This window comes from Haemorhous mexicanus, chromosome 27, assembly GCF_027477595.1.
Source record: "Haemorhous mexicanus isolate bHaeMex1 chromosome 27, bHaeMex1.pri, whole genome shotgun sequence".
In the NCBI taxonomy this organism is placed as follows: Eukaryota; Metazoa; Chordata; class Aves; order Passeriformes; family Fringillidae; genus Haemorhous; species Haemorhous mexicanus.
Window position 1 is genome coordinate 6,216,223 of NC_082367.1, and position 26,294 is coordinate 6,242,516.

General features: G+C 61.4%; 4 protein-coding genes across 9 annotated transcripts; 2 read left to right on the forward strand and 2 right to left on the reverse strand.

Annotated features, from left to right (window-relative positions):
- The first annotated feature begins 201 nt into the window (after positions 1-201).
- On the forward strand, positions 202-7,951 carry EXTL1 (exostosin like glycosyltransferase 1). 2 transcript variants are annotated; one of them, XM_059868757.1, is made up of 12 exons: positions 202-809; positions 1,003-2,238; positions 2,808-2,879; positions 5,038-5,131; positions 5,212-5,319; positions 5,872-5,991; positions 6,075-6,207; positions 6,293-6,411; positions 6,706-6,801; positions 6,898-6,984; positions 7,140-7,300; positions 7,396-7,951. In XM_059868757.1, the coding sequence occupies exons 2-12, from the start codon at positions 1,304-1,306 to the stop codon at positions 7,823-7,825; spliced, it is 2,355 nt and encodes a 784-aa protein (XP_059724740.1). In that variant the 5' UTR covers positions 202-809; positions 1,003-1,303; the 3' UTR covers positions 7,826-7,951. The 2 variants fall into 2 exon arrangements, with proteins under 2 accessions (XP_059724740.1, XP_059724741.1); XM_059868758.1 differs by lacking the exon at positions 2,808-2,879 and having other exon boundaries at positions 203-809.
- Positions 7,952-8,371: 420 nt separating this feature from the next.
- Positions 8,372-10,769, reverse strand: SLC30A2 (solute carrier family 30 member 2). The gene is made up of 8 exons (XM_059868646.1): positions 10,662-10,769; positions 10,318-10,517; positions 9,944-10,090; positions 9,521-9,674; positions 9,283-9,439; positions 8,998-9,103; positions 8,780-8,914; positions 8,372-8,590 (listed from the first exon to the last, which is right to left on the reverse strand). The coding sequence occupies exons 1-8, from the start codon at positions 10,709-10,711 to the stop codon at positions 8,445-8,447; spliced, it is 1,095 nt and encodes a 364-aa protein (XP_059724629.1). The 5' UTR covers positions 10,712-10,769; the 3' UTR covers positions 8,372-8,444.
- A 942-nt stretch (positions 10,770-11,711) lies between these two features.
- Positions 11,712-15,093, reverse strand: TRIM63 (tripartite motif containing 63). Of its 3 annotated transcripts, none has more exons than XM_059868837.1 (9): positions 14,886-15,093; positions 14,630-14,796; positions 13,415-13,580; positions 13,057-13,152; positions 12,684-12,917; positions 12,523-12,545; positions 12,245-12,369; positions 12,066-12,143; positions 11,712-11,956 (listed from the first exon to the last, which is right to left on the reverse strand). In XM_059868837.1, exons 1-9 carry the CDS (start codon positions 15,042-15,044, stop codon positions 11,946-11,948), a joined length of 1,059 nt encoding a protein of 352 aa, XP_059724820.1. In that variant the 5' UTR covers positions 15,045-15,093; the 3' UTR covers positions 11,712-11,945. The 3 variants fall into 3 exon arrangements, with proteins under 3 accessions (XP_059724820.1, XP_059724819.1, XP_059724818.1); XM_059868836.1 differs by having other exon boundaries at positions 12,066-12,140; positions 13,415-13,583; XM_059868835.1 differs by having other exon boundaries at positions 13,415-13,583.
- Positions 15,094-17,282: 2,189 nt separating this feature from the next.
- PDIK1L (PDLIM1 interacting kinase 1 like) lies at positions 17,283-25,708 on the forward strand. 3 transcript variants are annotated; one of them, XM_059868417.1, is made up of 3 exons: positions 17,283-17,359; positions 18,490-19,855; positions 22,757-25,708. In XM_059868417.1, the coding sequence occupies exons 2-3, from the start codon at positions 19,571-19,573 to the stop codon at positions 23,486-23,488; spliced, it is 1,017 nt and encodes a 338-aa protein (XP_059724400.1). In that variant the 5' UTR covers positions 17,283-17,359; positions 18,490-19,570; the 3' UTR covers positions 23,489-25,708. The 3 variants fall into 3 exon arrangements, with proteins under 3 accessions (XP_059724400.1, XP_059724399.1, XP_059724401.1); XM_059868416.1 differs by having other exon boundaries at positions 17,285-17,359; positions 18,487-19,855; XM_059868418.1 differs by having other exon boundaries at positions 17,294-17,359; positions 19,554-19,855.
- Positions 25,709-26,294: the final 586 nt, after the last annotated feature.

Sequence of the window (26,294 nt, forward strand, 5' to 3'; positions counted from 1 at the left end):
GTCCCACGTGGACGCGGCCAATGGGAGAACGCAGCGGGGCGGGGCTCCTCCGGACACGCCCACTCCTGTGAGCGGAGACCCAATGGGAGATCGGGGGCGGGACAAGCCGAGGAGGGGGCGGGGCCAGGACGCCGTGTAACAGATGCGGGCGGGGGGGGCACGTGGAGCGTGGGGGGGACGCGGGACCACCGGGACCGGCCGGACAGGGGGGACGGGGACAGCGACACGGGCAGGGGGACAGCCAGCCCCGCGGGGACTGACCGGCGGACAGCGCGCAGCCAGCTCCCGGAGGGAACAGGGGACAGCCAGCCCTGGGCGGGACAGACACACGGACGGACGAGGGACAGGCCGATCTGGGAGGGGACAGGGGACAGACAGTCCCGGGAGGACAGACGGACAGGGGAGAGCCAGCTCCGAGGGGTGCAGGAAACAGCGACACAGTTAACCCCGGAGGGGACAGACAGACGAACCGGGGACAGGCAGTCCCGGGGCGGGACAGGAGGACAGCGGAGAGCAGCCGGGGTCTCGGACAGGCACCGGGGGGACACGGGAACAGAGAGCCCTGCGCAGGGACAGACGGACAAGGTGACAAGGGGGACTCACACCCAGCGCCCCGGGAGCGGGGCTGTGCGGAGCCTCCCGCAGCGGCTCCTCCGCCCGGCCGCGCACCGGGAGCCCGGCGGGGCTGCTCGGCGGCTGCTCCGCCGCCTTCCCCGGCCGGGGATGCAGCCCGGAGCCGCGGGCAGCCGGCGATCGAGACTCCGGGACGCGGCGGCCCGACACCCACCGGGGGCATCGACCCCCCGAAGGTAACGGGGGGACGGGGGGGAAGGAGCAGGGGAGGGAGGGGGGCTCTGGCGGCCGCGGGAGGGTTTGTTCCCGGGGTTTTATTCCTCAGGGAGCTGGGGAGGGGAGTCCCGCCGCAGGGATGTGTGGAGCCGCTTGTGGTGACACGGTTGGCGGCGACAGGACGGTGACGCCGCGACCTCTCCCTTTCTCCAGGGATTTGAAGCTGGGTCAAGCGATGGAAATGTCATTGTCGCGGCTCGGGGGCCCGGAGAAGTGAGCGGCCGGGGCACCGGGCTCTGCTCTGCAGCCAGACACCGGGAAGGTCCCGAGAAACCAGCACAGCCCTGGGCAGAGCGGGCAGCAAGTGGGGACTGTCACAGACTGCAAGGACACAGGACAGCACCTGGGGCCAGGAGCCGTCCCACCACCCACTCAGGGCTGGGAACATCGGCCTCTTGAACGGACTCTGGCACCCACCTGAGCCCGATGAGGAGCTGGGGCTGCGTGTGAACCTATGCAGACCAGGAAGAAATACATTTTCCTGGCTTTCCTGGCCTCTTGGCTCCTGCTTTTCCTCTTCGGAGGGGATCAGCTGCGCCGTTTCCCTTTCTTTTCCGCGCGGAAAGCAGAAGCCCCGAGGAGCTGGCCCCGCTGGACGGATCGGTCCCTCCTCAAAAGCTTTGCAGACCCCGAGGAGCTGCAGAGGGATGGGGACCCTCCCCTGCTGTCCCCCCGGGAGCGGCGGGCAGGCTGGCTGAGCATCTACAGGAGCAGCAGGTGCCGGATGGAAACCTGCTTCGACCTCTCCAGGTGCGAGAGGAACGGCTTCAAAGTGTTCACCTACCCCCAGGAGCGGGGCCAGCCCGTCTCGGAGACCTACAGCAAAATCCTCAGCTCCATCGAGCGCTCGCGCTACCACACGCCCCGGCCCGAGGAAGCCTGCCTCTTCATCCTCAGCATCGACACGCTGGACCGCGACCGCCTCTCGGGCCACTACGTCCACGACGTGGACGAGAAAATCCGGGGCTCCCCGCTCTGGAACGGCGGCCGCAACCACCTCATCTTCAACCTTTACTCGGGCACCTGGCCCAGCTATGCCGGCGAGCTGGGCTTCGACACCGGCCACGCCATCCTGGCCAGAGCCAGCTTCGACAGCCGCAGCTTCCGGCCCGGCTTCGACGTCTCCATCCCTCTGTTCCCCAGGGAGCACCCGCAGCGCGGCGGGGACGGTGGGTGGCTGCGCCGGGACTCGGTGCCCCCCAAGAAGAAATTCCTGCTGGTGTTCAAGGGGAAGCGGTACCTGACGGGCATCGGCTCCGGCACGCGGAACGCGCTGCACCACATCCACAACGGGAAGGACATCATCTCCCTCACCACCTGCAAGCACGGCAAGGACTGGGAGAAGCACAAGGACACGCGCTGTGACAAGGACAACGTGGACTATGAGAGGTGAGTCAGAGATGGGGGAAAGGGGGGTCTGGGGCGATGGGGCACCCCACGAGTGTCCCTGCCTCTCTGCGGGGTGCAACCGTGAGTGTCTGTGGCGAGAGGGAAGTTTTGGGTTCTCCTGAGAGGGATGAGGGTTTCATTGCACGGTGGGGAGCGAGGCACCGATTGCTCAGGGCTTTCCTGCTCTCTATTAAAGTTGGAGTAATCTGGCGAGAGCAGCTCTTATCTGCAATTGCTGCCACCGCCTCTAATACGATTTCCCTTTTTCCCAACGCTGATGAATGATGCTTTTCTTCTCCCCCCTCCCGCTCTCCCCCAACATAAACGTTTCTCTTGGAGATGAGCCCAAAACATCCCCTTCTCACTGACTCCACTGAAAATCCCACAAAACTGGCGGGTCTGTGGGCGTCCCAGTGTGGGCAGCCCTGAGTTTAATTGGTGGTGGTGCCTGGGGGTCCCCCTGCGTCCCCCATCACAAATGGACACGGTGGCAGCAGTGTGGGATGGACACGGTGGTGGAAAAATTGGGAGTACAAAGTTCTGTGAGTTTGGGGGGTTCCATTCTGCAGGCACACGTGCCAGCTCCTCACCTCCCCATCCAACTCCTTGGGACCCATCACCAGCTGCCGAATCCAGGGCAGGTAAAGGCAAAGCCCATCCCACAGACAATGGGCAGGTGCCCATCCCACTGCCTGGGGACATCCCCCAGGCACCCGGCTGGAGAGCAGATGGGGAGAGGCCACGTTGGGCATCATCCTCAAAGCGTCTTAGGAGGTACTGGGAGGTAAAAGTGGAACTGGGGTGCTGGCACTGGGATTAGCCGGGGCTTTGGGATGGGTCAGGCACCACACGGCCCCGTCTGGAGGGTGCCACCAGCCCAGCAGGGTCAGCACTTGCAGCAAAGGCTCTTTGGGACGGGGCATCTCAGGACGGTGGGGTTGGCAGGACAGGGGGCCCAAGGTCAGCCCCACGCTGTGCCAAGGGGCAGCGGGATGAGAATCCTCCCCCCATCCTCCCACCCAGGTAATCCCCTAATGCTGTTTGCAAACACAGGGAGATTTACACCTCTCCCAGGACGGCTTTGGCCACCGGCTCGATGGAGAACACGGGGCACGGGCAGCGTGCTCGTGTGTGACCCCGAGCCTCCGCCTCCCTGCTCCTCCCTGCGGGACACCGGGCACAAAACCACCGGCGTCGCCACCAGGGTCTTCTCTGCCCGACCTCCCGCGGGGACCGATGCCCTCCCGCCCGGGGAGGTGCTCCCACACGGGCAGGGGCCAAAGTGGGACCTCGGTGGTCCCGTTCACCCGGTGTGGCCGGTGCTGGCACTGTGGAGGCAGCTCGGGGAGCAGAGGAAGGCTCTGCCGGCCGTTCCATCACCCTCCTCATGCCCGAGGGGCTGCCCCGAACAATCCGGTTCTGTTCTGGGATAAAGAGCGGCTTGTGGCAGCGCTGCGGAGCGGCCCCGCTGCCCCGCGCTCGGAGCGCTCGGCGCGGGCTGGGAGCGGCTCTGCGGAGCCGCCGGTGCCGGTGGCACCGTGCCCGGCCGGAGCCACCGAGGGGCCTGGCGAAGGGAGCGCGGCGGGCGCCCGTCCCGGCTCCTGACAAAACAAGGAAGCTCTGACGGCGATTGCCCGGAAACCGCAGCGCGTCGGGAGCGAATATTTCCATCGGGAGCCTTCGGCCCCGCAGCCCGGCCGGCGCCAGCCGCCCCACCGCACCGGCGAGGGCACCCCCCGGGCCGGGTCCCGCTGCCCACCCAGCCCCGGAGCTGCCGGGGGTCACGGCAGGGCCCGGGGTCCCCCGGAGAGGTGACAGCCGGCTCTGGCCCCGGGGATGTGGCTGTCGCTGCTGTGGTTCCGTGGGGGTCTGGGCGCTGTTCGAGCCGCTGTCGCCGCTCCGGCTGCCCGGCCGGGAGTTTGAGTGTTAACGGGTCAAGGGTTTTGGCATCCTTTGGAGACACTGGGGAGGCTCATCCAGAGGCAGATTTTATTGTGAAACTCTCTGCCTTGGCATTGGAGCTGACTTCCCACATCCCAGGGCGCTGGGACGTGCCCGAGTGCTCCGGCACCCGCGGAGGTGACACAGCCTCAGCTCCCAGCCTGGCACCAGCACCGCAGGGACACCCTTCCTCCTGGGACCAGCACATTGCAAGGGCTCTTTTTGGCCTCACAACCTCCCGGCTGGCCCACGCGGGTGCCCCCAGCCCATCCAGGAGCGGCTGCCCCTCCCCGCGGGCAGGAACAGACGGGGTCTGTCCTGACCTAAAGTCAATATTGGATTTTCCGGCGCGGCCGCAGGGACCCGGCAGCGGCCGAGCCTCTCCCAGCACGGCACAGAAGGGGCTTTGAGAGCCCCACGGGCGAGCCCGACCGGGGGGGGCCGTGCTGCCGGCACCCACTGCCCCTCCCGAACACTGCCAGGGCAGGCAGGGCTGGTCCTGCCCAGCAAGTCTGGGCACGGCTCAGGAGTCACTGCAGTTTCGGGCTCGGGGGCTGGGGTGGTGGCCTTGCGTGGGGTGTCATTGCTGGAGGGTGGGAGGAGCTGGCTCGTGCCTTCGAAGGGCACTGGGGTCCCTTCCTGACGCCCCTTCTTTAAGGGATGCCCAGTCCATCCCTTCAGCACCCAGGAGATCTCTGCTCCCACAAAACCAGGGATGTTCAGAGCCAAAATCACTCCAAACTGATCCTAACCCTGCCCTGGCTTGGCTCCACACCTGGCAGGTGCCAGCAGCACCTCCCAGGTGCTCACAGGAGGGGAGGGAGCCGTGCCTGACCCCTGCCCCGTCTCCCATGCCAGGTTTGACTACCAGGAGCTGCTGCACAACTCCACCTTCTGCATCGTGCCCCGCGGCAGGCGCCTGGGCTCCTTCCGCTTCCTCGAGGCTCTGCAGGTACGGGGTGGGCAGGGCGATGGGGGACACCCTCACCGGGGTCTGGGGGCTCTGTCCCAGCCTGCGGGGTCCCTCCACAGGCCGCCTGCATCCCGGTGCTGCTGAGTGATGGCTGGGAGCTGCCCTTCGCCGAGGCCATTGACTGGGGCAAAGCTGCTGTCGTGGGCAGCGAGAGGCTCCTGCTGCAGGTACCGGGTCCAGATCCTGCCCCACGCCAGCACCAGACCCCAATCCCAATGCCAGCCGTGGTGGAGCCCCCAGCCAAGTCTGGGGATGAGCCCCTGGCAGCTGAGCCTGGCAGCAATCCTGTGGGTAGATGCAAGAGGGTCCGAGCCAGCCTGGAAAGGGGGTCCCACCCCAGCTGCAGCCCCTGTGGGTAGATGCAAGAGGGTCCGAGCCAGCCTGGAAAGGGGGTCCCACCCCAGCTGCAGCCCCTGTGGGTAGATGCAGGAGGGTCTGAGCCAGCCTGGAATGGGGGTCCCACCCCAGCTGCAGCCCCTGTGGGCTCTGTTCATCTCGGGGGGAAGCTGGGAAGGACCTTCCTGGGCACAAACCCTTGGGAATCCTGGGCCCGATCCTGCTGCAGGGAGAGGAGATGCAGCCCCACAGGAGGAGGGTGGCACCATGCACAGCAGGGGCTGTCCCCTGGGATGGCTGGGACGGTTGGAGGGGACAGAGGCGAGGAGCCCAGCCCCGAGGAGGGAAGCTGAGGCGAGGACCCCGCTGCCCCCCTGGCACAGATCCCCTCGGCCGTGCGCTGCATCCACCCCGAGCGCGTGCTGGCCTTCCAGCAGCAGACCCAGTTCCTGTGGGAAGCCTACTTCTCCTCCGTGGACAAGATCGTGCACACCACGCTGGAGGTGAGCCCCCCGCCCCGAGCCCCCCTCCCCAGCTGCCGGGGTCTCCGCCGGGGTGCTGGGAGCATCACTCGCGCCTCTGGCAGATCATCAAGGACCGGCTGTCTCCGCACCGCTCCCGCTCCCGCTTCCTCTGGAACGCGCTGCCCGGGGGGCTCCTGGTCCTGCCCGACTTCTCCACCCACCTCGGGGATTTTCCCTTCTACTACCTGCACCACGGTAGGACCCTGCCTGCCCCGGCTGAGCACGGCAAATCCGGGGCGTGCCCAACACCTCTCCTTTCCCTTTCCCACCCTTTTTTCAGGCTACAGCCCCTCCAAGAAGTTCACGGCTTTCATCCGGGCGGTCTCGCAAGCAGAGTCTCTGTCCCAGCCCATCCTCAGGCTCATCCAAGCCGTCTCTGGATCCCAGTACTGTGCCCAGGTGAGAGGAGCTGAGTCCCTCGTCGGCCGGTGCAGCTCCCGGGGATCTGGGGAATGATGGGGCTGGGTCCTGCGGGGGCCCAGGAGAGGGGATGGTGGGTCTAGGGACAGAGGGGGTGGCTGGTGGTGTCCCCTTTGGGTGGGCAGAGCTGTCTCCCAAGCCCTTTGGGATGGAGGCAGGACCACCTGGGGGTTTATCCTGGTCCAAACTGCCACGAGATGGTTTTGGGATGGTCTAGGCTGGAGCAAAGAACCCTCCCAACCCCTCCGGCCACGCCTGTCCTCCCCCTTGCAGATCGTGGTCCTGTGGAGCTGCGAGAAGCCGCCGCCCCCGAGCGGGAAATGGCCCCAGAGCAGCGTGCCCCTGACCATCATCCAGGGCAGGAGGAAGGTGAGGGGACCGGGGACACGGGCAGGGAACAGGGGTACGAGCAGGGGGCTGGGACAGCCACCCCAGGGCACCAACCTGTCCTTCCTCCCCCCACAGCTCAGCGACCGCTTCTTCCCGTTCGGGGCCATTCAGACGGACGCGGTGCTGAGCCTGGACGAGGACACCAGCCTCTCCACCAGCGAGGTGAGGCCGCGGCCCCGGCTCCCTCGGATGCTCAGTGGCCAGCACAGGGCTGTCCCCGTGTCCCCGCGTCCTCCAGGAGCAGCGGCGCTCCCCTGCCGCAGGTCCCCGCGGTGGGTGGCCCTGCGCTGGGTGACACCGTGCCCCTCCCGTGCCAGGTGGACTTTGCCTTCTCGGTGTGGCTCAGCTTCCCCGAGCGCATCGTGGGCTTCCCCACGCAGAGCCACTTCTGGGACGCCGAGCAGGGCCGCTGGGGCTACACCTCCAAATGGACCAACGAGCTCTCCATCGTCCTCACCGCCGCCGCCTTCTACCACCGGTACCGGGCCGGGGCGGGGCCGCGGGGGCCGGAGGGGCTGCGGGGGCCGGGGGTGCTCAGCCCCATCCTGCCCCTCACCCCGTTCTCCCCGCCAGGTACTACCACAGCCTCTTCACCGAGTACCTGCCCGCGGGGCTGCGGGAGCTGGTGGACGGGCTGGCCGCCTGCGAGGACATCCTGATGAACGTCCTGGTGGCCGCTGTCACCAAGCTGCCCCCCATCAAGGTGACCCAGCGCAAGCAGCACAAGGAGGGGGTGGCCCAGCGGGCGGAGTGCGGCGATGGGGCTGCGGGGACCCCCCCGGCCGGGCAGCGGAGCCCCTCGGCCCCGCGCCCTGCTCCTGCCGGGGCGGAGGGCACGGACGGCAGCCAGCGCTTCTCCCAGCGCCAGGACTGCCTCAACCAGTTGGCCGACTGGTTTGGCTACATGCCCCTGGTGCCCTCCCAGCTGCGCCTCGACCCCGTCCTCTTCAAGGACCAGGTCTCGGTCCTGCGCAAGAAATACCCGAGCCTGGAGAAGCCGTGAGGGCTGCCGGGGTAGGGGCGGGCTCCCGGTGCTCGGAGCCCTCCGGGGGCAGGCTCGCTGCTGCTGACGGGGTTTTACTCGTTATTGGGTTTTACCAGTGCAATAAAGGAGGGGGGAGAGGTAGGATCCGAATGGTGGCTGTGGAATTCGGGGGGAGCACTGGGACCACTGGGAGCACCGGCTTTTGGGTGCTCCAACACTTCTGCCATCGGCACTCTGGGAATAACCCGGGCAGCCCCTCCAGCCCTTCGGGCAGGAGAGTCCTTCACCTTCCCGAGAGCAAACAGAGGAGCGATAAGAGCTGTGTGTGACCTCCCTCCCTCGCTCCAGCTGCGTCCCCCTCAGCCCCTGGGCAGCCCAGCCTCCCACTGCCTCGCAGCGCTCCCCGGAGAAGGGAAAAGGGCTGTTTCAGCTGGCTTTCCTCCCAGCTGAACAGAAATACGGAATATTAGGTGGCCTCCAACAGCCACTCTCGGGCTGCCGCAGCCCTGGGTGCGTCCTTGGCTCCTGCAGATAGCGGAGATAACACCCAGACCAGACCCAACATCCCCCCGCACAGCCCCTGTGCTCTGCTTTATTTGCCACACGTGGAAAGCGCCCCGGGCCGCGGGGGCGGGGGTCAGTCGCGGGGGGGCTGGCATTCCCGGCAGTCCCGCATCTCCTCGGAATAGCTCTCCACCTGGATGGTGGTGCTGTGGAAGCGGAAGGCGCCCTGCAGCCGGGAGCTGGCCTCCTCCAGCACCTCCTGCGCGCTGGCAGCCGCGTCTGCCAGGGGAAAAAACCGGGGATGTGGGGGTGCGGGGAAACCCCGACCCTCCCCGCCCGACACTGGGACACTCCCTGGTGGCTCTGGCACCCCTGTCCCCTCGCTGTGACACTCCCTGGTGGCTCTGGCACCCCTGTCTCCCTGCTATGACGCTCCCTGGTGGCTCTGTCCCCCGCTGTGGCACTCACTGATGGCGATGTGCACCGAGAGCAGCGGCTGTGCAGCGGTCAGAGCCCAGATGTGCAGGCTGTGCACGGCCTCCACGCCCCGCACCGCCAGCAGCGTCTCCCGCACGGCGTTGAAATCCATCCCTTTGGGGGTCCCTGCGGGGCAGAGCCACGGGAGCTGCAGGGACGGGGCCCAGGGCACCCCTGGGTGACCCTGTCCCACCCCCGGGGGTCCCTACCCTCCATGAGGACGAGGAGAACGTCCCTCAGGATGGTCAGCGTTGTCCCCAGCACCAGCGCCGAGAAGAGGAAGGTGCAGATGGGATCCACGTACTTGTACTCGGGCTGGGGAGGGGTGACAGGGGGTGAGACCCCTGTGGCACCATCACCGCACCCCAAACCCCCATCGGGACCAGCAGGGCGGGCACACAGTCCTGCCTGTCCCGCCCTGTGCCTGGCCATGGCTGTCTGGAGCCACTGTCCCTTTTGTCCCCAGCACCCCGTTAGCCCCCAGCCCCCCAGACCTTGAAGAAGATGATGTAGGAGGCGATGAGGACGCCGAGGCTCTGCAGCAGGTCCCCCAGGACGTGCACGAAGGCGGCGCGGACGCTGGCGTTGGGCTGCTCGCCGCCTGCCCCGTGGCTGTGCCCGTGCCCCGTCTGGTGCAGAGCCAGCCCCATCCTGCGGGCAGGGCACTGGTGACACCGCGGGGCCCAGCCGGCCCAGGGAGGGGACACCCCGGGACCGTGTGGCAGCACCTACACGATGTTGACGGCCACGGCGCAGGCCGAGGTGATGAGCATGACCCCGCCCTCGATGTCGTAGTCACCCGAGAGCAGGCGCTGGGCCCCCAGGTAGACCAGGACCCCTGTCACCACCCAGATGGAGAGCACGGAGAGCAGAGCCCCCAGGATCTCTGCGGAGAGACCCCCCCGTCGCTGCCTCACTGCCGTGCCACCCCCAGCACCATCCGCGGCAGTGCTGGGCACGGTGCGGGCACCCAGCACCATCCCCGGGATGCTCCTTGCTCAGGGCTGGCAGCGCCTCTGCCTTGCCTTGTTGGCAGTGCCAGGACTTTGCCAAGGCTCCCCAGGCCCCTCAGGGCACCCCAAAACCCCTGGGCCACACGGGGAGGGCACCCTGGGGTGCTCCAATGACACCCCCGGGGCGGTGCCACCGCGTTACCTGCCCGGTGCCATCCGAAGTTCATGGTTTTGGTGGGGGGGCGTGAGGACACCCAGAGGGCAAAGAGGCTGATCATGATGCTGGCAAAGTCCGTCAGCAGGTGGGCAGCGTCCGTCAGGATGGCCAGGCTGTGTGCCAGGTACCCGCCTGCAGACACGGGACATCCGGGGGACATCGAGGGGACGTGGCAGGGGTCCCGCCCCGTGACGGGCACAGATCAGCTCACCCCGTGCCACAGGGGGGTCCCACTGGGTGTTGTGACCCACAGAGAGCCAGCAGGGATCTCTGGCCTCACCCTCAGCAGGGACTCAGGACAAGAGGGGCTCTGGGGTGACCCCACGGGGACCCCGAAGGAGCCGGCACCCCGCACTCACCCACGGCTTCCCCCACCATGAAGAAGAGGCAGATGCCAGCGGCCAGGTAGAGCTTCCTCCGTGCCCGCTGCTGCTGCCCGGGGTGGCCGCCGGTCCCCCGCGTGTGGCAGTGCTGGCCACGCCGTGTCCCCAGCTCCAGGGCGGGCTCCTGTCCCTGCGCCGCGCTCTGTCCATCCTTCCGCGCAGCCCCCACGTAGCACCTGCCGGCCGCGGGCTGCGTGGGGCTGGGCCGCTCTGGCTGGACCCTGAGCGCTGCCCCCAGCCCGTTCCCCGGCCAGACCCCGCTCGGGAGCCGCAGAGCAGAGGGGGCACGGCACCCCCAGCCCCCCCGAGCACCCCCGTACCCGCCGGTGCCCTCGCTCAGCAGGTGCCGCTTCTCGTCGCCGGCTGCCATCCTCCTCCGGGCCGGGGGCTCGGCGCGGGTGACCCCGGCGTGTGGCCGGCGCTGGTGGCAGCCGGTGGCCTTGGCTCGTGTGAAGAGCCGGGATTCGTGTGCAAATCCCGGCTGGAGGAGGGACGGCCAAGCCGGCTGCAAAGCGCCCGCGGGGCCTGCCCCGGGCTGGGCCCCCTCGCCCGCCAGCCGGGGGGCTGCTGCTGGGGGGGGATTGCTCTGGGACCCCCCCAAGCTCTCCCAGGAGCTGCACAGCCGCGTTGGGTGCAGAGGGGCAGGGAACGGCCCCATATCCCCTCCAAAGCACACGGTGACCCTCCCTCCCCGCTTTGGGGAGCCCTCGGACCCCCCCAGTTTGGATCCAGCCCTGTGATGGATAAGCCCGGACCCCCCTCCACAGCAGGGGCTCCTGCCCTCGCCCTGGCTGGGCAGAGTTAATTACCCTGGGCTAATTGCCTTTGTGGCTCAGCTCTGGGTCCCGTCTCGGTTTCCCCTCGGCCCCCTCTGAGCAGGACTCCTGTTTATGCAGGAGAAAAGCATTTATGGGGTACTTTTGCGTTTAGGATGCAGATTAGCATTTATGGTGTATTTTTTCACCCAAGGTGCATTCCTGAGCTCAGTCAGCAGCAAGCCAGCAGCTCGATGCCCACACCATCCCCAATTCGGGGGCTGGCCCAGCCTGGAGCATCCTCAGCCCCCCCGTGCCACATCTCCAGCCCAGGGCAAGCTCTGGGCAGGACATCCCATCCCCAGGAGATAAATCCTGCCGGGTGCCGACCTGTTACATCCCGGGCGGGCGGCCAGGAGCGGCTGCCAGCGCTGCCAGAGGTGCTAATGAGGCTGGAAATTGGGAGCTGGACCGGAGGTGTCCCTGTGCCCCGCCGGCTGCTGGCAGGGACACTTCTGATGGCACCAGCTCGGCAAAGCCACCCCCGGTGCCCACCGCGGGGCTGGAGAGCCGAGAACGAGAGGCGAGGAAGGAAATAACCACCCAAAGCAGCGGTTTTCTTTACAAAATACACAAATTTCAAATCCGTGACAATTATATACAAAACAAGGGAATTATAAAACGTGCGGAATTGTCCTATTTGCACCCGTATAGAAAAGTGTCCTGTGCTGGAGCAGGCGCCGGCTCGCCAGGCTGCCGGTCCCTGCCGTGTGTCCCCCCCATCCCAAAGGCGTCGCCGGACATCCCGCGCCCGGGGGCGTTTCTCCCGCGCCGGCAACGTTGCTGTGGCTACAGGGAAGCTGCCGAGGGAGAGGATGGGGTGATCAAGGAGAGCCCAAGCCCCCAGAGCTCCCCCGTGGGTGCTGGAGGCTCCCGGGGAGGTGGGCTCAGCCGTGCTCTGCCCCTTACCCATCACTGTCCTCTCGGGCGCTGCGTTCTCTTCCACTTCTTCTTCCTCCCCATCAAAGTACTCCTCATCTTCCTCTGCTGCAAACAAGCGGCCAAAGGTCACCAGGAGGCACCAGGAGAAGCAGAGGCTGTCCCCAGCTGGGTGGGGGTCGGTGAGGGGGTGCTGGGGGCTGAATTACCAGGGTCGAAGTCCAGGGCGTGCACGGCCTCGGTGAGGTGCTCCAGGCTCACCGAGAAGGCGTCCATGCTCTCATAGCCCTGCTCGATCTTGTCCAGGCGACCACCCTTGGAGGCCTCCACGATCCTGGGCAGGGAGAGCACGGATGTGTGCGTGTCCCTGTCCCCTGCCTCAGCTGGGGACCGTGGGGCACCAGGGCAGGGGCTCAGGCAGCCCCCACTCCCCAAATCCTGCCTGTGGGGCTTAGATCAGGGAGATCCCCCCAGTTTGAGCACTTACGTTTTTATGAGCTGCTTGGCATTCTGTGGAGAGAGAGAAGGGCAAGGAGGAGGAGGAGGAGGAAGAGGAAGAGAAGAGGAAGGAGGAGGTGAGTTAAGCCACAGCAGCCACCAGGTTGTCCCCAACAGTGGGACCCCACGGGATGGGTCTGGGGGTCTCACCATGAGGAAGGCGGCCCCCCCCGTCTCCTCGGCTGCCTGGATGGCCGTCTCCACCAGCCGGCTCGACTTCTCCAGCTGCTCCTTGTACTGGCAGATGAGGCTCTGGATAAAGGCGGTCTTGTCCGCCTGCTCCTGCGAGATGCGCCGCAGCAGCTCCGCCTTCTTCTCCTCCAGCAGCGCCGCCAGCGCGTCAAAGCGAGCGCAGAGCTCCCGCTTGGCCGCCTCGCTGTTCTCCTGCGGGGACGAGGGACAAGGGATGCCACCCGTGTGTCCCTCCGGCGCCTGCAACATCCCTGCTCCATGGGCTCCACCCCATGCCCTGCTAAGGTTTCACCCCCCGGTTTTTGGGGGGCTCCTTTCCCCCTTTCCTCACCTCGGTGCTCTGGCAGGAGTCCTCCAGCTGGGAGATGATGGTCTGGATCCGGTCATTCCCCGCCACCAGCATGGAGATGCAGTTGTTCAGCTCAGTCTGGTGAGCGACAGAGAGAAGTTTTAACTCCAGTGGGGACAGGAATCTCTCCCCTCCCAGCCTGAGGACGGGCTGGGCATTGCTCGTCCCCAGCTCTGCTCCCCCACACCCCTCACCAGCCACGGCTGCTCTAAATATAGCCTGTCTCCTGGGCGAAGTCACCCGGGGGCTATTAATACCCCGTGAGCCATCCCCGCAGTTATTTGTCACTGTCCCAGCTCAGCACATGCCCCGCAGCCCCCCCGGGTCCCCCCCACGGCACCTTCTGTCCCTGGAAGATGGTTTGCAGAGGGGCCACCTCGCAGTCCTTGTGGGCCCCGAAGACCTTGCACATGGAGCAGGTGGGCACCTCGCAGGTGACACAGTAGATGTTGATCCGCTCGTCCTCGTGCTCCTTGCACATGGGGTGCTCTCCCTTCTTCAGTGGCCTGCTGGAGAGGGTGGCACGGCCACGGTGACGTCCCCATCACGGCGACATCCACACCAGGGTGATGTCCCCGCTACAGGGACACCCCTGCCACCACGGTGTGCCCGCTGCAGCCTCACCCCCACCGTGGTGACACCCTCTCTGTCGCCCCAAAGTCAGGTCCCCAGGAAAGAGGGGAGCTGGCATAATCCCACAGCTGCTCCTCTGGAGCCACCAGCCTCTGTGCCTCTGCAAACCCCAGTGTGCCCCAGTTTAGGCCACCATGGCAGGGGTGGCACTGGGGACGGGGGGGCTGCGATCCAGAGGTGCTGCACCAGTGCCTAATTTTAGCCCTGTGCTGCCCAGATTTATTGTCACCCATCGTGTGACCAGGGTGGGGACACCCAGAAACCCTTGGGGGGTCCCAGACGGGGGCTGCAGCTCAATTGTCCCATCCACAGAGAGGAGGGACATGGGGACAAGGCAGAGCTCTAAAACCGGGACAGGCCTGGGCCCCCCGGCCCCCCCGGCAGCCACGGACACCTGCCACGTGCCATCGTCCCCGTCCCCATGGCTCTCACACAATATTTACAGCGGTTCAGGGGATTTGGCTGGGGCCACCACCCTGCCTCGAGAGCCTGTGTCCCCTCTGTCCCCCCCCAGCTTCATCCTTGTCCCCACTGGGCCCCCCCAAACCGTCCCTGTGCCCCTTATCAGCCCCGCTGCCTGCTGTCACAGCAGAGCCTGGATTCCTTCCCCACACCTCTTATCTGCCACCGAATGTTCCAGCAGGAGCACCGGGGGCAGCAGGACGTGCCACCACCCCCCAGGGACCTGCCATCCCCCTGGGACAGCCAGAGGCACAAACTGCTGGGGAGAATTGGGTTGGGGGAGAAGTTTTGGGTCCGGGGAGGAAGATTTTGGTCGAGGGAGGGAGATTTGAGCCAGGAGAAGATTTGAATCGGGGATCTCTGTGCAGAAAGACCCCCAGTGCAATCCCCTGGGGACTCAGTGCTGCTGCTGGGGAATGGGAGGGGGCCATCCCCGTGTCCCCGCGTCCCCAGTGCCCACCTGGAGCACTCCTGCTTGTAGATGTCGATGATGTTCTCCACCAGCAGGTTCCTCTGCAGCCCGTAGACGCCGTGGCGGTCCAGCAGCACCTCGTGGCGGCACGAGGGGCACCGGAACCGGCCCCCCGAAATCAAACTGCCCCGGCTCTGCCAGTACGGGTTGGCGGCCTGGCAGGGGAAGATGAACACGGGGGGGTCCCTCGGTGTCCCCGCAACACCCCGGTGTCCCCCAGCCCGGGCGCGGGGACCCCGCTCACCTGGAAGACGTCGTTGGCGCACTTGCGGCAGAGGTTGTGCTGGCAGGGCAGGATCACCACGGGCTTGCTGAACATCTCCAGACAGATGGGGCAGATGAGCTGCTTCTCCAGGCTCTCCATGGGGCTGCCATCCTGCAGGATACCGGCTTGGAAATCCATGGGCTCGTCCGTGCTCTCCTCGCAGCGCTCTCGCTGCCGGCGCCCCCCGCCCCGCTATTTATCGGCCGGTGTCACGCGGCCCCGCTCCCGCCGCGGTGTCGGGTGTCCCCGGACCGCACCTGTCACACGGTTCTGAGCCGGGAAGGGCCGGTAAACAAGATGGGCACAGCCTGTCCAGGAGGCGCTGCCCGCCCGTGCCGCGGACGTGCCCGAGCTGGAGCTGCGGGGTAAACAGGGCCACGCGCTGCCCGCGGGCACATCCTGCCACCCCAAAACACCCGGGTGGGGGCACCGAGGGGCACACGCCAGCCCCGTGGTCGTTAGGACATCGTGGCAGTTCCAGAAATCTGTCAGAGCTGGCCCGGGACAGCAGAGGGTGGTTTGTACAGTTTGTCCCTTTCCCCACCCAAAACACGGGGTGCCAACACCTCACCCACGCTCCCCGAGGGCTGGCAGGGGAGAGGCGGCTCTGGGGACACACAGCCCCCGTGCCTGGCACATGCAGGGGGGTGCCCCCTCCCCAGGCAGGGCTGGGGGGCTCCTCCAGGAGCCCAGGCCCAGTGGGGGCTGCTCAGGCTGTTCCCCACAGCCCTGGCACAGCTATGGCACAGGAATGGCACAGCCATGTCACAGAGTGATGGGACAGCCCTGGCACAGCCCTGGCACAGCCCTGGCACAGCCATGACCCAGCTGGCCTCGCTGCTGGGGCTCAAGAGCTGACCCAGAAACAGCTGTGGGGGCAAAGGGTGAGCAGAGCCCTGGATGCAAACAGCCCGGACATGATCCCAGCTGGCTGGCCCGGGGCCAGGGCTGGCCCCAGGGAGAGCTGGCAGCTGCACTGCCCGGGGTAACCCTACCCCTGGCACAGGGGGCATCATGGGGGGACGGGGTGGGGCGGGGTGACCACAGTGACTGCGGGCAGGAGATGGTGCGGGGTGCAGAGGGTACCTGGCTGCACAGGTACGGGGTGCAGGGGGGTAGCCGGCTGCACAGGTGAGCTCCATGAGCACACAGGTGTGCAGGGATGCACGGATACCTGGATAAATGGATGCACAGGTACCCAGATGGGTGACACACGGGCACCTGGGTGCACAGGCACAGAGTGTCGGGGTGCACTGACCCCCCTGTCCCCACCAGGGCAGCCCCTCAGCTGTTTTGGGCTCCTTCCTCCCTGGCTCACATGTGGAGCAAGTGACTGTGCCCAGACCTGCCGGGCACATCTTGCAAAATTGTTCCTGTTCCGGCACTTGGGGCTCTGCCAGCGAGGTGCTGGCAGCAGAACGGGGCTGGCTGGGCACCCGGGAGGGCAGCGCAGGGCTCGGACCCTGCCCGGACCCAGACACGACCCGGCCCTGCCCTGGGTGACATTGATTAATTAATTGCTTCTGGACTCGATTAAGGGGATTCACAGGAACCGAGGGGTTGTAATGCCCTAAGCAGCTTTCCGAACCCACAAGGGGCTCGTTGGCCCCTAATTGGCTTGGGACAGCTTAGGCAGGACCCAGGGCACTAATCACCCTCGGGATCCTTCCCAATTAACCCCCGAGAGCCCACTACAGGAATGAATCTCCCTCTGCTTGGTCTTCGCAGGGCTCTGAGCAGTTGGTGGCCCTGGCTTCCCCCAAAATGTCCCTGTGGTGGCTTTGCAATGGTTGGGGAGACAGCAGGGCCTGTGACAGGAGCCCTGTGCCCCCAGCTCCCGGGCATGGGGGGCACTTCCAGCCCTGCAGCCCAAGGAGGAAAGGAAGCCACGGCACAGAACAGGGACCAGAGAGGGGCGACAGCTCTTGTGTCACTGTCACACCAAGCCAGAGCACAACCAAGGGCGAGGGGGGGCTGCACAGATTTTTTTCTGGACGCCAAGCAATAAATCATAGAGTCCCGGAACTGTTTGTTTTGGAAGGACCTCAGAGCCCACCCAGTGCCACCCTGCCATGGCAGGGACACCTCAAACTGTCCCAGGTGCTCCCGGCCCCAGGGTCCAGCCTGGCTTGGGGAACTGCCAGGGATCCAGGGACAGCCACAGCTTCTCCGGGGACCCTGTGCCAGGGTCTCAGCACCCTCACAGGCAACAATTCCTTCCCAATTAATAAGCAGAAATTTAAGTAATTAATTGATTAATTCATGTAATTAGACATTACCCACTGCGCTCGCCCCGCCCCGCCCCCTCAGCTGACCAATCACAGGACAGTGTGCCAGGAGTGGGCGTGACCACCGGGGTGGGCGTGGCGGATGGGCGTGGCCGCGCTGAGGGAGGCGGGCGGGCGGAGCGCAGCCTAAGATGGCGGCCGGGCGGCGGCGGCGGCGGCGCTGAGGTAACGCGGCTTCTCCGGCCCGGCTCGGCCCGGGGCTGGCCTCTCGTCCTCTCGGGCCCCCGGGGGTTGGAGCGGGAGGAATCCGCGCTGCAGGTTGGGCGGGAGGGGCCGGTATCCACTGCGGCGGGCAGGGCCCAGCGGGCCGGCATCATCCCCCGCTGCGGGGCGAGCGGTGCGCCGGTGCTTCCCTACACAGCCTCAGGTGGGGGCCCGGTGCGGCCACGTCGAGCGCGAGGGGTGCATTTATATTACCTATATTAGTTATCTGCATTATATACATATTTATACTATTCTATAATCGCCGCCTTTAACGCGGCGGGCCGCCCCGGCCCGGTGTCCGCTCGGCCGGGCCGGCCCCGGGGCCCCGCAGCACCGCGGGCCGGAGCGGGGCCGGGGGCGGCCCCGGGGCTCGGGAACAGCTCCCGGCCCGGGGGCGGTTTGTGCCCCCTCGGAACCCGCTGTGCCCGTGCTTGAGGAACGCAGCGCGGTGTTTGCCCCGGAGCTGTTTGGGCGATTACAGCTCCTGCCCTTGTTGGCCCCTGGATCTCGGTTCCGATGGGGAATTACAGCTCCTGCCCTTGCTGGCCCATGGATCTCGGTTCCCATGGGGAATCACAGCTCCTGCCCTTGCTGGCCCCTGGATCTCGGTTCCGATGGGGAATCACAGCTCCTGCCCTTGCTGGCCCATGGATCTCGGTTCCGATGGGGAATTACAGCTCCTGCCCTTGCTGGCCCATGGATCTCGGTTCCCATGGGGAATCACAGCTCCTGCCCTTGCTGGCCCCTGGATCTCGGTTCCGATGGGGAATTACAGCTCCTGCCCTTGCTGGCCCATGGATCTCGGTTCCCATGGGGAATCACAGCTCCTGCCCTTGCTGGCCCCTGGGTCTCGGTGCTCAGGCTCGCACCTGGAGCTGCAGCCCTGCTACAGGGGCAGCCTCGGCCCTTCCCGCGTTCCTCACGCACGGCACATCTCGGTTCAAATCCTTACTGCAAATGTCCCTCGCACAGCTTTGCTGAAAGGTTTAAATATCTCTGTAGCATTGCCTGAGACTGATGATACCTTTTTTCTCTCTCTTTTTCTTTTTTTTTCTTTTTTTTTTCTAAAAAAAAAATATTGCCTAAAGCAGTGGAAATACTTGAAATCGTCCTACTAATAACAGGCCATTTCAATGTGGTCCTTATTGCCTGACATAAAGAAAATTACCTTTATCACTGGCTGTCTTAAAGCTATTGTAGTTCTGATCTATCAGTGTGATTTTATTTATTTATTTACTTTTGGTTTTGCGTTTCATTCTGTTTGACCAGTGATCCTTGGCTAGTCAAGCTCTCATTATTTTTATTTTAATTTATTGCTGTCTCTAGTCAGTGTCCCCTTTTGGTTTGGTTGTGTGAAGGTGGTGCTGGTGTTTGGTTTGTAATCTTGTAGGGCAGCGTGCAGGGAGGGTCATAAATCTGCAGCAGGGTTTGGTGGCTTTTTTTTTTTTCCTCCTTTTTGTGTGTGTGTGTCTCTCTTGTTTTACTTTCAGAGCAATAACTTAACTTTTGTCCTTGCTCTGTTGAGCAAAAGTGAAAGTTAGATGCTGGGTGCAAACTTCTGCAATCCGTTATCCTTTTTAACCTTTCATGGCTGTAGATTCCTCATGCAGAGGAGGCTTGGTGAAAAATCAGTCACCTCAAAAGATAAATGGGGAGCGATTGAAGCTTTCTCTTCTCTGAGTTAAACAACTTAATTATAACAGAACCATTTGCTCCTGCAGCCACCTCCACAAAAAAGGCAGATTAATTAAAATTACAGCCCGACCAGGGGCTTCAGCTGGGACCTGCTGTGCTCTCCAGGCTGGATGGGGAGCATGCCAGCCTCCTGTTATTCCTGCAGATGCTCACGGAAGACACTGAGGGAGAGGAGCAGGAGCACTCTCGATAGCCCTGCCTCGGCACCATACCAGTCTAGGTTTGAATTGTTGCCACCTTGAACACGCCGGGCTGTATTTGAAATTGTAACAAAAAGATGTGATTTCACTTTCACCTGGTCCTGGCAGGCAGGTGCAGGTTTATGGAGCAGCTTCTGGAACGTTCTAGCAGCGAACCCCCATTACTGGCGGGGTCTGGGCAGGCCAGCCCCTAGGGGGGGAAATACAGCCCGGCTCCCGTGCCTAAGTTTTAGCTGTGTGGGTTTCTCCCCCTTCCCCAGAACCTTTGCTCTTGAAGATGGTGAGTAGCCAGCCTAAGTACGATCTAATTCGGGAGGTTGGTCGTGGCAGTTATGGTGTGGTGTACGAAGCGCTCGTCAGGAGGACCTGTGCCCGCGTGGCCGTCAAAAAGATCCAGTGCCACGCTCCCGAGAACGTGGAACTGGCTCTGCGCGAGTTCTGGGCCCTTAGCAGTATCAAGAGCCAGCACCCCAACGTCATTCACCTGGAGGAGTGCATCTTGCAGAAAGATGGCATGGTGCAGAAGATGGCCCATGGCTCCAGCTCCTCCCTGTATCTACAGGTACACGAGGCCGAGGGGACGGGGCGAGCTGGGGGGAAGGAGGTGGGGCAGCCAGGGGTTTGAGCCCTGCTCAGCCAGGCCAGGGGACTGTCTGCATTGCTGACACCCAGAAGGGAATAGAGAGCTTTAAAACAACTGAGCAATCACCTGGATCACAACTGAGCAATCACCTGGATCGTGGGTTTAAAGCTGGAGTCCCGTGGCTCCAGCTCCTCCCTGTATTTACAGGTACACGAGGCCAAGGGGATGGGGTGGGAGCAATTGGTGACAGTGACAGTGAGCTGTGGGGAAGGAGGTGGGGCAGCCCAGGGGTTTGAGCCCTGCTCAGCCAGGCCAGGGGACTGTCTGCATTGCTGACACCCAGAAGGGAATAGAGAGCTTTAAAACAACTGAGCAATCACCTGGATCTTGGGTTTGAAGCTGGAGTCCCGTGGCTCCAGCTCCTCCCTGTATCTACAGGTACACAAGGCCGAGGGGACGGGGTGAGCTGGGGGGAAGGAGGTGGGGCAGCCAGGGGTTTGAGCCCTGCTCAGCCAGGCCAGGGGACTGTCTGCATTGCTGACACCCAGAAGGTAATAGAGAGCTTTAAAACAACTGAGCAATCACCTGGATCTTGGGTTTGAAGCTGTGCTGCTCTGAAAGACTCCAGAATTTGTGTTTCATGCAAATCTGCTGTGATAACTTGAGGAAGCCCTGCAGGTGAAGCCCAGGGGAGGTGCAGGCTGTGGAGTTCTTGGCAGTTGCAGGTTAAAGGACACTCCTGTCCTGGGACAGAGCTTGGAGGAATTCCATCCTGGGTGTCCTTGGAAGAGGAAATCAGATTTATTGGAAGCCAGCGCTTAAAATTATTTCAGAAACAAGGATCAATTGGTAGCACATAATAAAGACATTGGAAGACAATTATTAATTCCCTTCAAGAAGCAGCCCTAAGTGTAAATCACCCCCGGGCAGAAATCAGTGTTTCTGGTCTAAAAAGCCACAGCCTGCTCAGTGTTTGCTGTGCTCTCCCTAGTCAGCTGTTATTATTTCAGTTTTCATTGCCACCCCGCTGTCTGGTGCAGCCCTTTGTGGCTGAGCAGCCCTGCAGGTGCTGGCTGCTGTCTGGGAACCAGGATCCCTGGCTGTGCCAGCTCCCCGTGGCCTGGGAGCTGTTCCTGACTTGTTTTCAGGGGAGGATTAGGCTAAAATGACACTGGCAGCTCACGGGGCAGAAGTCAGAGCCTTCACTTCCTGGTGTGGTGGAGCTGCCAGGGAGGGCAGATGTGCAGGGAGGAGCTTTGAAGGGCCCGGGGTGGGGCTGCGAGGTGGGCAAGAGCTCCCAGCTGCCCCCAGCTCTGGCTGGGGTGGTGGTGCTGGGGAGCAGCTGGCACAGGGCTCTGGGCCCTGCCAGGTGCAAACAGCACGGATTGTTTTGCTGCTCCAGGGAGGAGGGCAAAGGGCAGAGCTGAGCTGGCTGCCAGGGTCACTTGGGAGCAGCCAGAGCCCCTCTGCTCTCCCAGGTGATGACAGAGCTGAGCTGCTGCCGTGTGTGAGGAGCCTGGGGAAGGGCTCTGGGCAGATTCTCAGTGCCAGCTGAACCAAATCTGTAGAGTTTGAGTCCTGAGTCAGCCTTGTCTGCTGTGCTTTGCCGCTGGCACAGATGTGGGGGGTGGATTTTGTTGTCTTAATTCTCACAGTGTCTGCAAGTGCAGCTCCTGTGACCCTGTGTTGGTGCCCTCTTGGCAGGGGAGACTCCCTGCTCTCCTGAGATACCTTAATCTCACACTTGCTGACTACAAACCCTAAATAAGGCATTTTTTAGCTCTAAAATAGATTTACTGTTTAAAGAAGATACCATTTTTTTCTCATGAAAAGGTCACTTTTTAAAAGCATTTCAAAATGCCTGTCTAGATATTAACACACCCCTTGATTTTTGAAAGCCAGTTTGATTCAGTATCCATTGGTTTACTACTAACAGAAATAATTGCAGGACTTTCCTTCCAGAGCCACCTCAGAGGAGCTGAAGAGTCAAATGCAGTTGTGTAAACAGGATTAGTAAAAATGATTGCAGGTTTTACTTTGCTTTCTGTGTGGGGCAGCTGTAAGAACTGGCTGTTCAGCTTGTGTTCCTGAAAATACCCTGTGGATAATGATGGTGGGAAGGGTGCTCCGTGCTCAGCTGTGCCTGCAGATCAGTGTTCTCCTGAGTTCAGGGATCCTGTGTTAACTTGCTGGAATTCATGGATGTGTCAGGAATGGAGACCAGGCTTTAAAAATCTCTCCTGGATAAATACAGCTGTGTGGAGTTCCTTGTGAGACTTTGTTTATCCCGAAAAGCTGTTGGCAAAGTGGGTGGGACAGGCTTTGGCAGGGTGGGACACTGTCCAGCTGGGACAGATGGGAGAGCAATGGCCCCTGGGTATCTTTAAAAACTCTGTTATCAGGGTCGAGCTCTGCTTCTGGGCAGGAGCCTGAGCTTGATACGCTCCACACCAGGGAAGATAAGGAGGCTGGCAAATATATTGTGATTTTTTTTTTTTTCTCTCTCTTTTACATAAAAACATTTGCATCATGTTTTCTTTCCCCCGTTGCAACACCTTGCTCTCTGGATTGTTGAGAGGAGGGTCAAACAGTCCTAGAGTGCTCTGGGTTGGAAGGGATCTTAAACCCCACCTCATTCCCACGGGCAGGGACACCTTCCACTCCCTCAGGTGGCTCCAGCCTGGCCTTGGGCACTTCCAGGGGTCCAGGGGCAGGCACAGCTGCTCTGGGCAGCCTGTGCCAAGCCCTCACCAGTTCCTTTTGTGTAACTAACCCAAACTTCCCCTCTCCACGAAGATCCTGATTCCATGCGTTTTTCCATCAAGTCCTTTCCTTCCCACCATCACCAGGCAGTCACGACATCTCTTCTGCTCGTTGCAGCTTGTAGAAACCTCCCTGAAAGGAGAAATAGCCTTTGACCCCAAAAGTGCTTATTACCTGTGGTTCGTGATGGATTTCTGCGACGGGGGCGACATGAACGAGTACCTGCTGTCCCGCAAGCCCAACCGCAAGACCAACACCAGCTTCATGCTGCAGCTCAGCAGCGCCCTGGCCTTCCTGCACAAGAACCAGATCATCCACCGCGACCTCAAGCCCGACAACATCCTCATCTCGCAGGGCCGGGCGCCCGCCGAGCCCACGCTGAAGGTGGCGGATTTCGGGCTGAGCAAGGTGTGCTCGGCCTCGGGCCACAACCCCGAGGAGCCCGTCAACGTCAACAAGTGCTTCCTGTCCACCGCCTGCGGCACCGACTTCTACATGGCCCCCGAGGTGTGGGAGGGCCACTACACGGCCAAGGCTGACATCTTCGCCCTGGGCATCATCATCTGGGCCATGCTGGAGAGGATCACCTTCGTCGACACCGAGACCAAGAAGGAGCTGCTGGGCAGCTACGTCAAGCAGGGCACGGCCATCGTGCCCGTGGGCGAGGCGCTGCTGGAGAACCCCAAGATGGAGCTGCTCATCCCCGTCAAGAAGAAGTCCATGAACGCCAGGATGAAGCAGCTGATCAAGGAGATGCTGGCGGCCAACCCGCAGGACCGGCCCGACGCCTTCGAGCTGGAGCTGAGGTTGGTCAACATCGCCTTCAAGGACAGCAGCTGGGACACGTGAGGGGGCCGAGCCTGCTCGGCTCACCTGCAGGGGGTGCTTAGCACCTCGCTGGAGATTCCCGGCAGGAATGTGGAGTTGGCCGGCTGTGAAATCCCAGAGTGAGGCTGAGGGTGTTCCTCGGGCTACAGCTGGCACGGGGATGTTGCAAGAGCCAACACTACTTGATTTCCAGCACTCTGTCATGGAGTGTCTCACACATTCCAGTTTCCTATGTCAGTATTAGGAACTCTCATGGAAAAAAAAAGAAGAAGAAAAAAGGAAAAAAAGGTTTGCATGCTGGCAGTGCAAATCTTGAGGCTTTGTGATGTAATCTGTGTATATATTTATGTATAAGAGTGGCTGGGAGTGTGTGGCACTTAAATTATTTGCTGTGGGTCTGGATGATTGGGGTCTGCTAGAAATCTGGGTGAAGAAAGTGAGTGAGAAAAACTCCTTCTTCCCCGGGCCTGAATGACTTTATTATTTATTTTTGTTATCTAATTTCAAAGACTTGACTTGGTAAACGAAAAAAGCAATGCAAGGGGATCAGCTGCTTTCAAAGTGCTAACATGGCTGATCTTGGCACTTAGAGCTTCATGAGCTCACCACTGAGGGAGTCAAATTAGAAATGTCCAGTCAGGTGCTGGCAGGGGGGCTGGCTCACTGATTGTTTGATTTTGCTTTTATTAATCAGTTAATCTGCCTTTTCTCAACGTGCTCTCTGCCCTGGCCATGCTCCCATAGCACCTTGAGGATTTATCACAGCAGAGTTCTGTGCCCTCAGCTTATGGAAACATGGATGAGGGAATCCAGCAGCACATTCTCAAAATCCTCCAAAACGTGGTGGCAGCAGTTTTCCCACTGACTGAACCCAGCTCACAATCCAACAGTCATGGCCTTTCCTCTCTGGCACTGCCCCAAATCCAGTGGGGATGAGGGGACAGAGGTGGCTCTGTCACACCTGCTGTCAGAGAGCTCGGGGGCAGGCATGGGAAAGGTGGCAGCCTGAGCTGGTGTTTTGTTTCATTTTTCCTCCTTTTGAAGCAGTGATCTTTGTTGCCAGGCAGAGGTGGGAGGAGGGGGTTTGCAGCAGGTGGAGCTGCACAGAGCACACTGAGGTTTCACCTGACACTGCAGGGCTCACAGCAGCTCTTTGTCCCAGCACAACACTTTGTTCTTTCGGGTGCAGGGCTGACCTCTCCCAGCCACTCTGACCTTTTGGAAAAAAGAGTCTTAAAATTGCCTTTAAAGCTGCAGGAAAGGCTGGTTTTCTTTAAAAAATTCAGTTTAATTTTCCCCCCCCACCCAAATCTTACCTGGAAATGGCTGTAAGTATTTCCTTGTACAATTTGCTTTTGAATACTGTTCCCTCTTAGTGCTGGGACAGCAGTTCTGGGCACTCAGTGTTTATTCTTGAGTGCAGATAAACAAAATGTTATTTTTTGGTTTTCCAAAAGCAAAGGATTCTGATTCCACCCAAGTTCTGAGGCTTTACAGGCCACAGGTGGCTCTTACCTGGTGCTGTGTGAGCTGGTGCCTCTCCCCAGCTGGCCTTAGTTTATAATTCTTGTTATTTCCTTTCACTTCATCCTTTTAGGGAGTGATCCTCAGACAAACACACTTTGCTTGTGCCAACTCTGCCTCCCAGTTCTCACATCTCAGCAGGGCCATTGCCTGAGAAAAAGGGAGTTTGGAACTCCTGTTAAACTTGGGAGCTTTTTAAAAACAAAGGGGTGAGCATCCCCTCCCTTACCCAGCCAGAATTCAGAACCAGAATAACACTGCTCCCCTCTGAGGTGCTCTGTGAATCACCTGGGTCCCTCTGCCAGCAGGGCAGAAATCAGGGGCTGGCACAGGGAAGTTGTGGGGTTTTTGACTCCCAAAGTGTTCCTTTGCACTGATTGCCACTTTATAGGTTGGGGGTACCTGAAATCCCTCTCATGGTGCTTATCCTCGCTGTGGGGTGACACTGGTAGTCCTGGAGCTCTGTGTTCTCTTTGGTTTTTGTTGTCTGAGGTCTTTGTTTTGAGAAAATAAATCGAGTTGTTGTAGCAGCTGCGGGGTCGTTCACCAGCGTGACACGAAGTCAAGACACTTTTCAGCACTTGGGAAAGATTTTTGTTTTTTCCATGTTTTTCTTTAAAAACTGTAAAATATATTTTATGGAGAATTTATAATGAGGAAAATTATTGTGTAATTTATTAAGTTCATGACTGTTTTTGAAATAAAACCTCGAATTTCGATGAAGTTTTAGGACTTTTTATGGGGAAGTGCTTTTAGTCAGTGCAGGGTCAGTGCTGCCCTCCAGGGACAGCGTCCTGCTGTTCCCACATGCCCTGAGAAACCTTGGGAGTGGAGGTGAGGAAACATCATTACTTATCCATGACAGGAAAGTGTGGCCCTCATTTGCATGCTTTAATTAGCAGCGCTCTGGACAGAGGGATCTGCAGACTGGAAATGCTGTAAGTGAGTTTCTCTTGGAATTTCTTACACCCACAGCAAAGCTGAGCCCAGCCCTGTGCCAGGAATTCCCACCTGGCAGGAGCCTTGTGCTTGAGTCAATGCACTTTGGGTTTAGGTTTGTTTTTTCAGGAGGGTTAGAGGAGAAAGGAGAAAGAACCAATCCAAAAGTGGGACCAAGAGTGGTGATTTTAAATAGAGACACAAGCTGAATTCCTTCCCCACAAAATGAAGAAAAGTAAACCTGAGATGTATATATATACACACACACATAAATATATATATATATAATATATATGCTGTACTTCCAATATATTTAGCCCCGAGGGAGGGTGGGAAGCCGGCAGGGAAGGGCCCTGGTGCAGAA

What these genes read in the sequence shown, in the direction of transcription:
- EXTL1 (XM_059868757.1), top strand. Translation starts at nt 1,304, where the DNA reads ATGCAGACCAGGAAGAAATACATTTTCCTGGCTTTCCTGGCCTCTTGG. An exon ending in GACAACGTGGACTATGAGAG is followed by an intron (nt 2,239 to 2,807) that starts GTGAGTCAGAGA and finishes TCCATTCTGCAG; the next exon opens with GCACACGTGCCAGCTCCTCA. An exon ending in CTTCTACTACCTGCACCACG is followed by an intron (nt 6,208 to 6,292) that starts GTAGGACCCTGC and finishes CCCTTTTTTCAG; the next exon opens with GCTACAGCCCCTCCAAGAAG.
- SLC30A2 (XM_059868646.1), bottom strand. Translation starts at nt 10,711, where the DNA reads ATGGCAGCCGGCGACGAGAAGCGGCACCTGCTGAGCGAGGGCACCGGC. An exon ending in CATGGTGGGGGAAGCCGTGG is followed by an intron (nt 10,091 to 10,317) that starts GTGAGTGCGGGG and finishes CCGTGTCTGCAG; the next exon opens with GCGGGTACCTGGCACACAGC. An exon ending in GCCGTGGCCGTCAACATCGT is followed by an intron (nt 9,440 to 9,520) that starts GTAGGTGCTGCC and finishes CCCTGCCCGCAG; the next exon opens with GATGGGGCTGGCTCTGCACC.
- TRIM63 (XM_059868835.1), bottom strand. Translation starts at nt 15,044, where the DNA reads ATGGATTTCCAAGCCGGTATCCTGCAGGATGGCAGCCCCATGGAGAGC. An exon ending in GCGCCAACGACGTCTTCCAG is followed by an intron (nt 14,797 to 14,885) that starts GTGAGCGGGGTC and finishes TTCCCCTGCCAG; the next exon opens with GCCGCCAACCCGTACTGGCA. An exon ending in TACAAGCAGGAGTGCTCCAG is followed by an intron (nt 13,584 to 14,629) that starts GTGGGCACTGGG and finishes CACCCTCTCCAG; the next exon opens with CAGGCCACTGAAGAAGGGAG.
- PDIK1L (XM_059868417.1), top strand. Translation starts at nt 19,571, where the DNA reads ATGGTGAGTAGCCAGCCTAAGTACGATCTAATTCGGGAGGTTGGTCGT. An exon ending in GCTCCTCCCTGTATCTACAG is followed by an intron (nt 19,856 to 22,756) that starts GTACACGAGGCC and finishes TGCTCGTTGCAG; the next exon opens with CTTGTAGAAACCTCCCTGAA.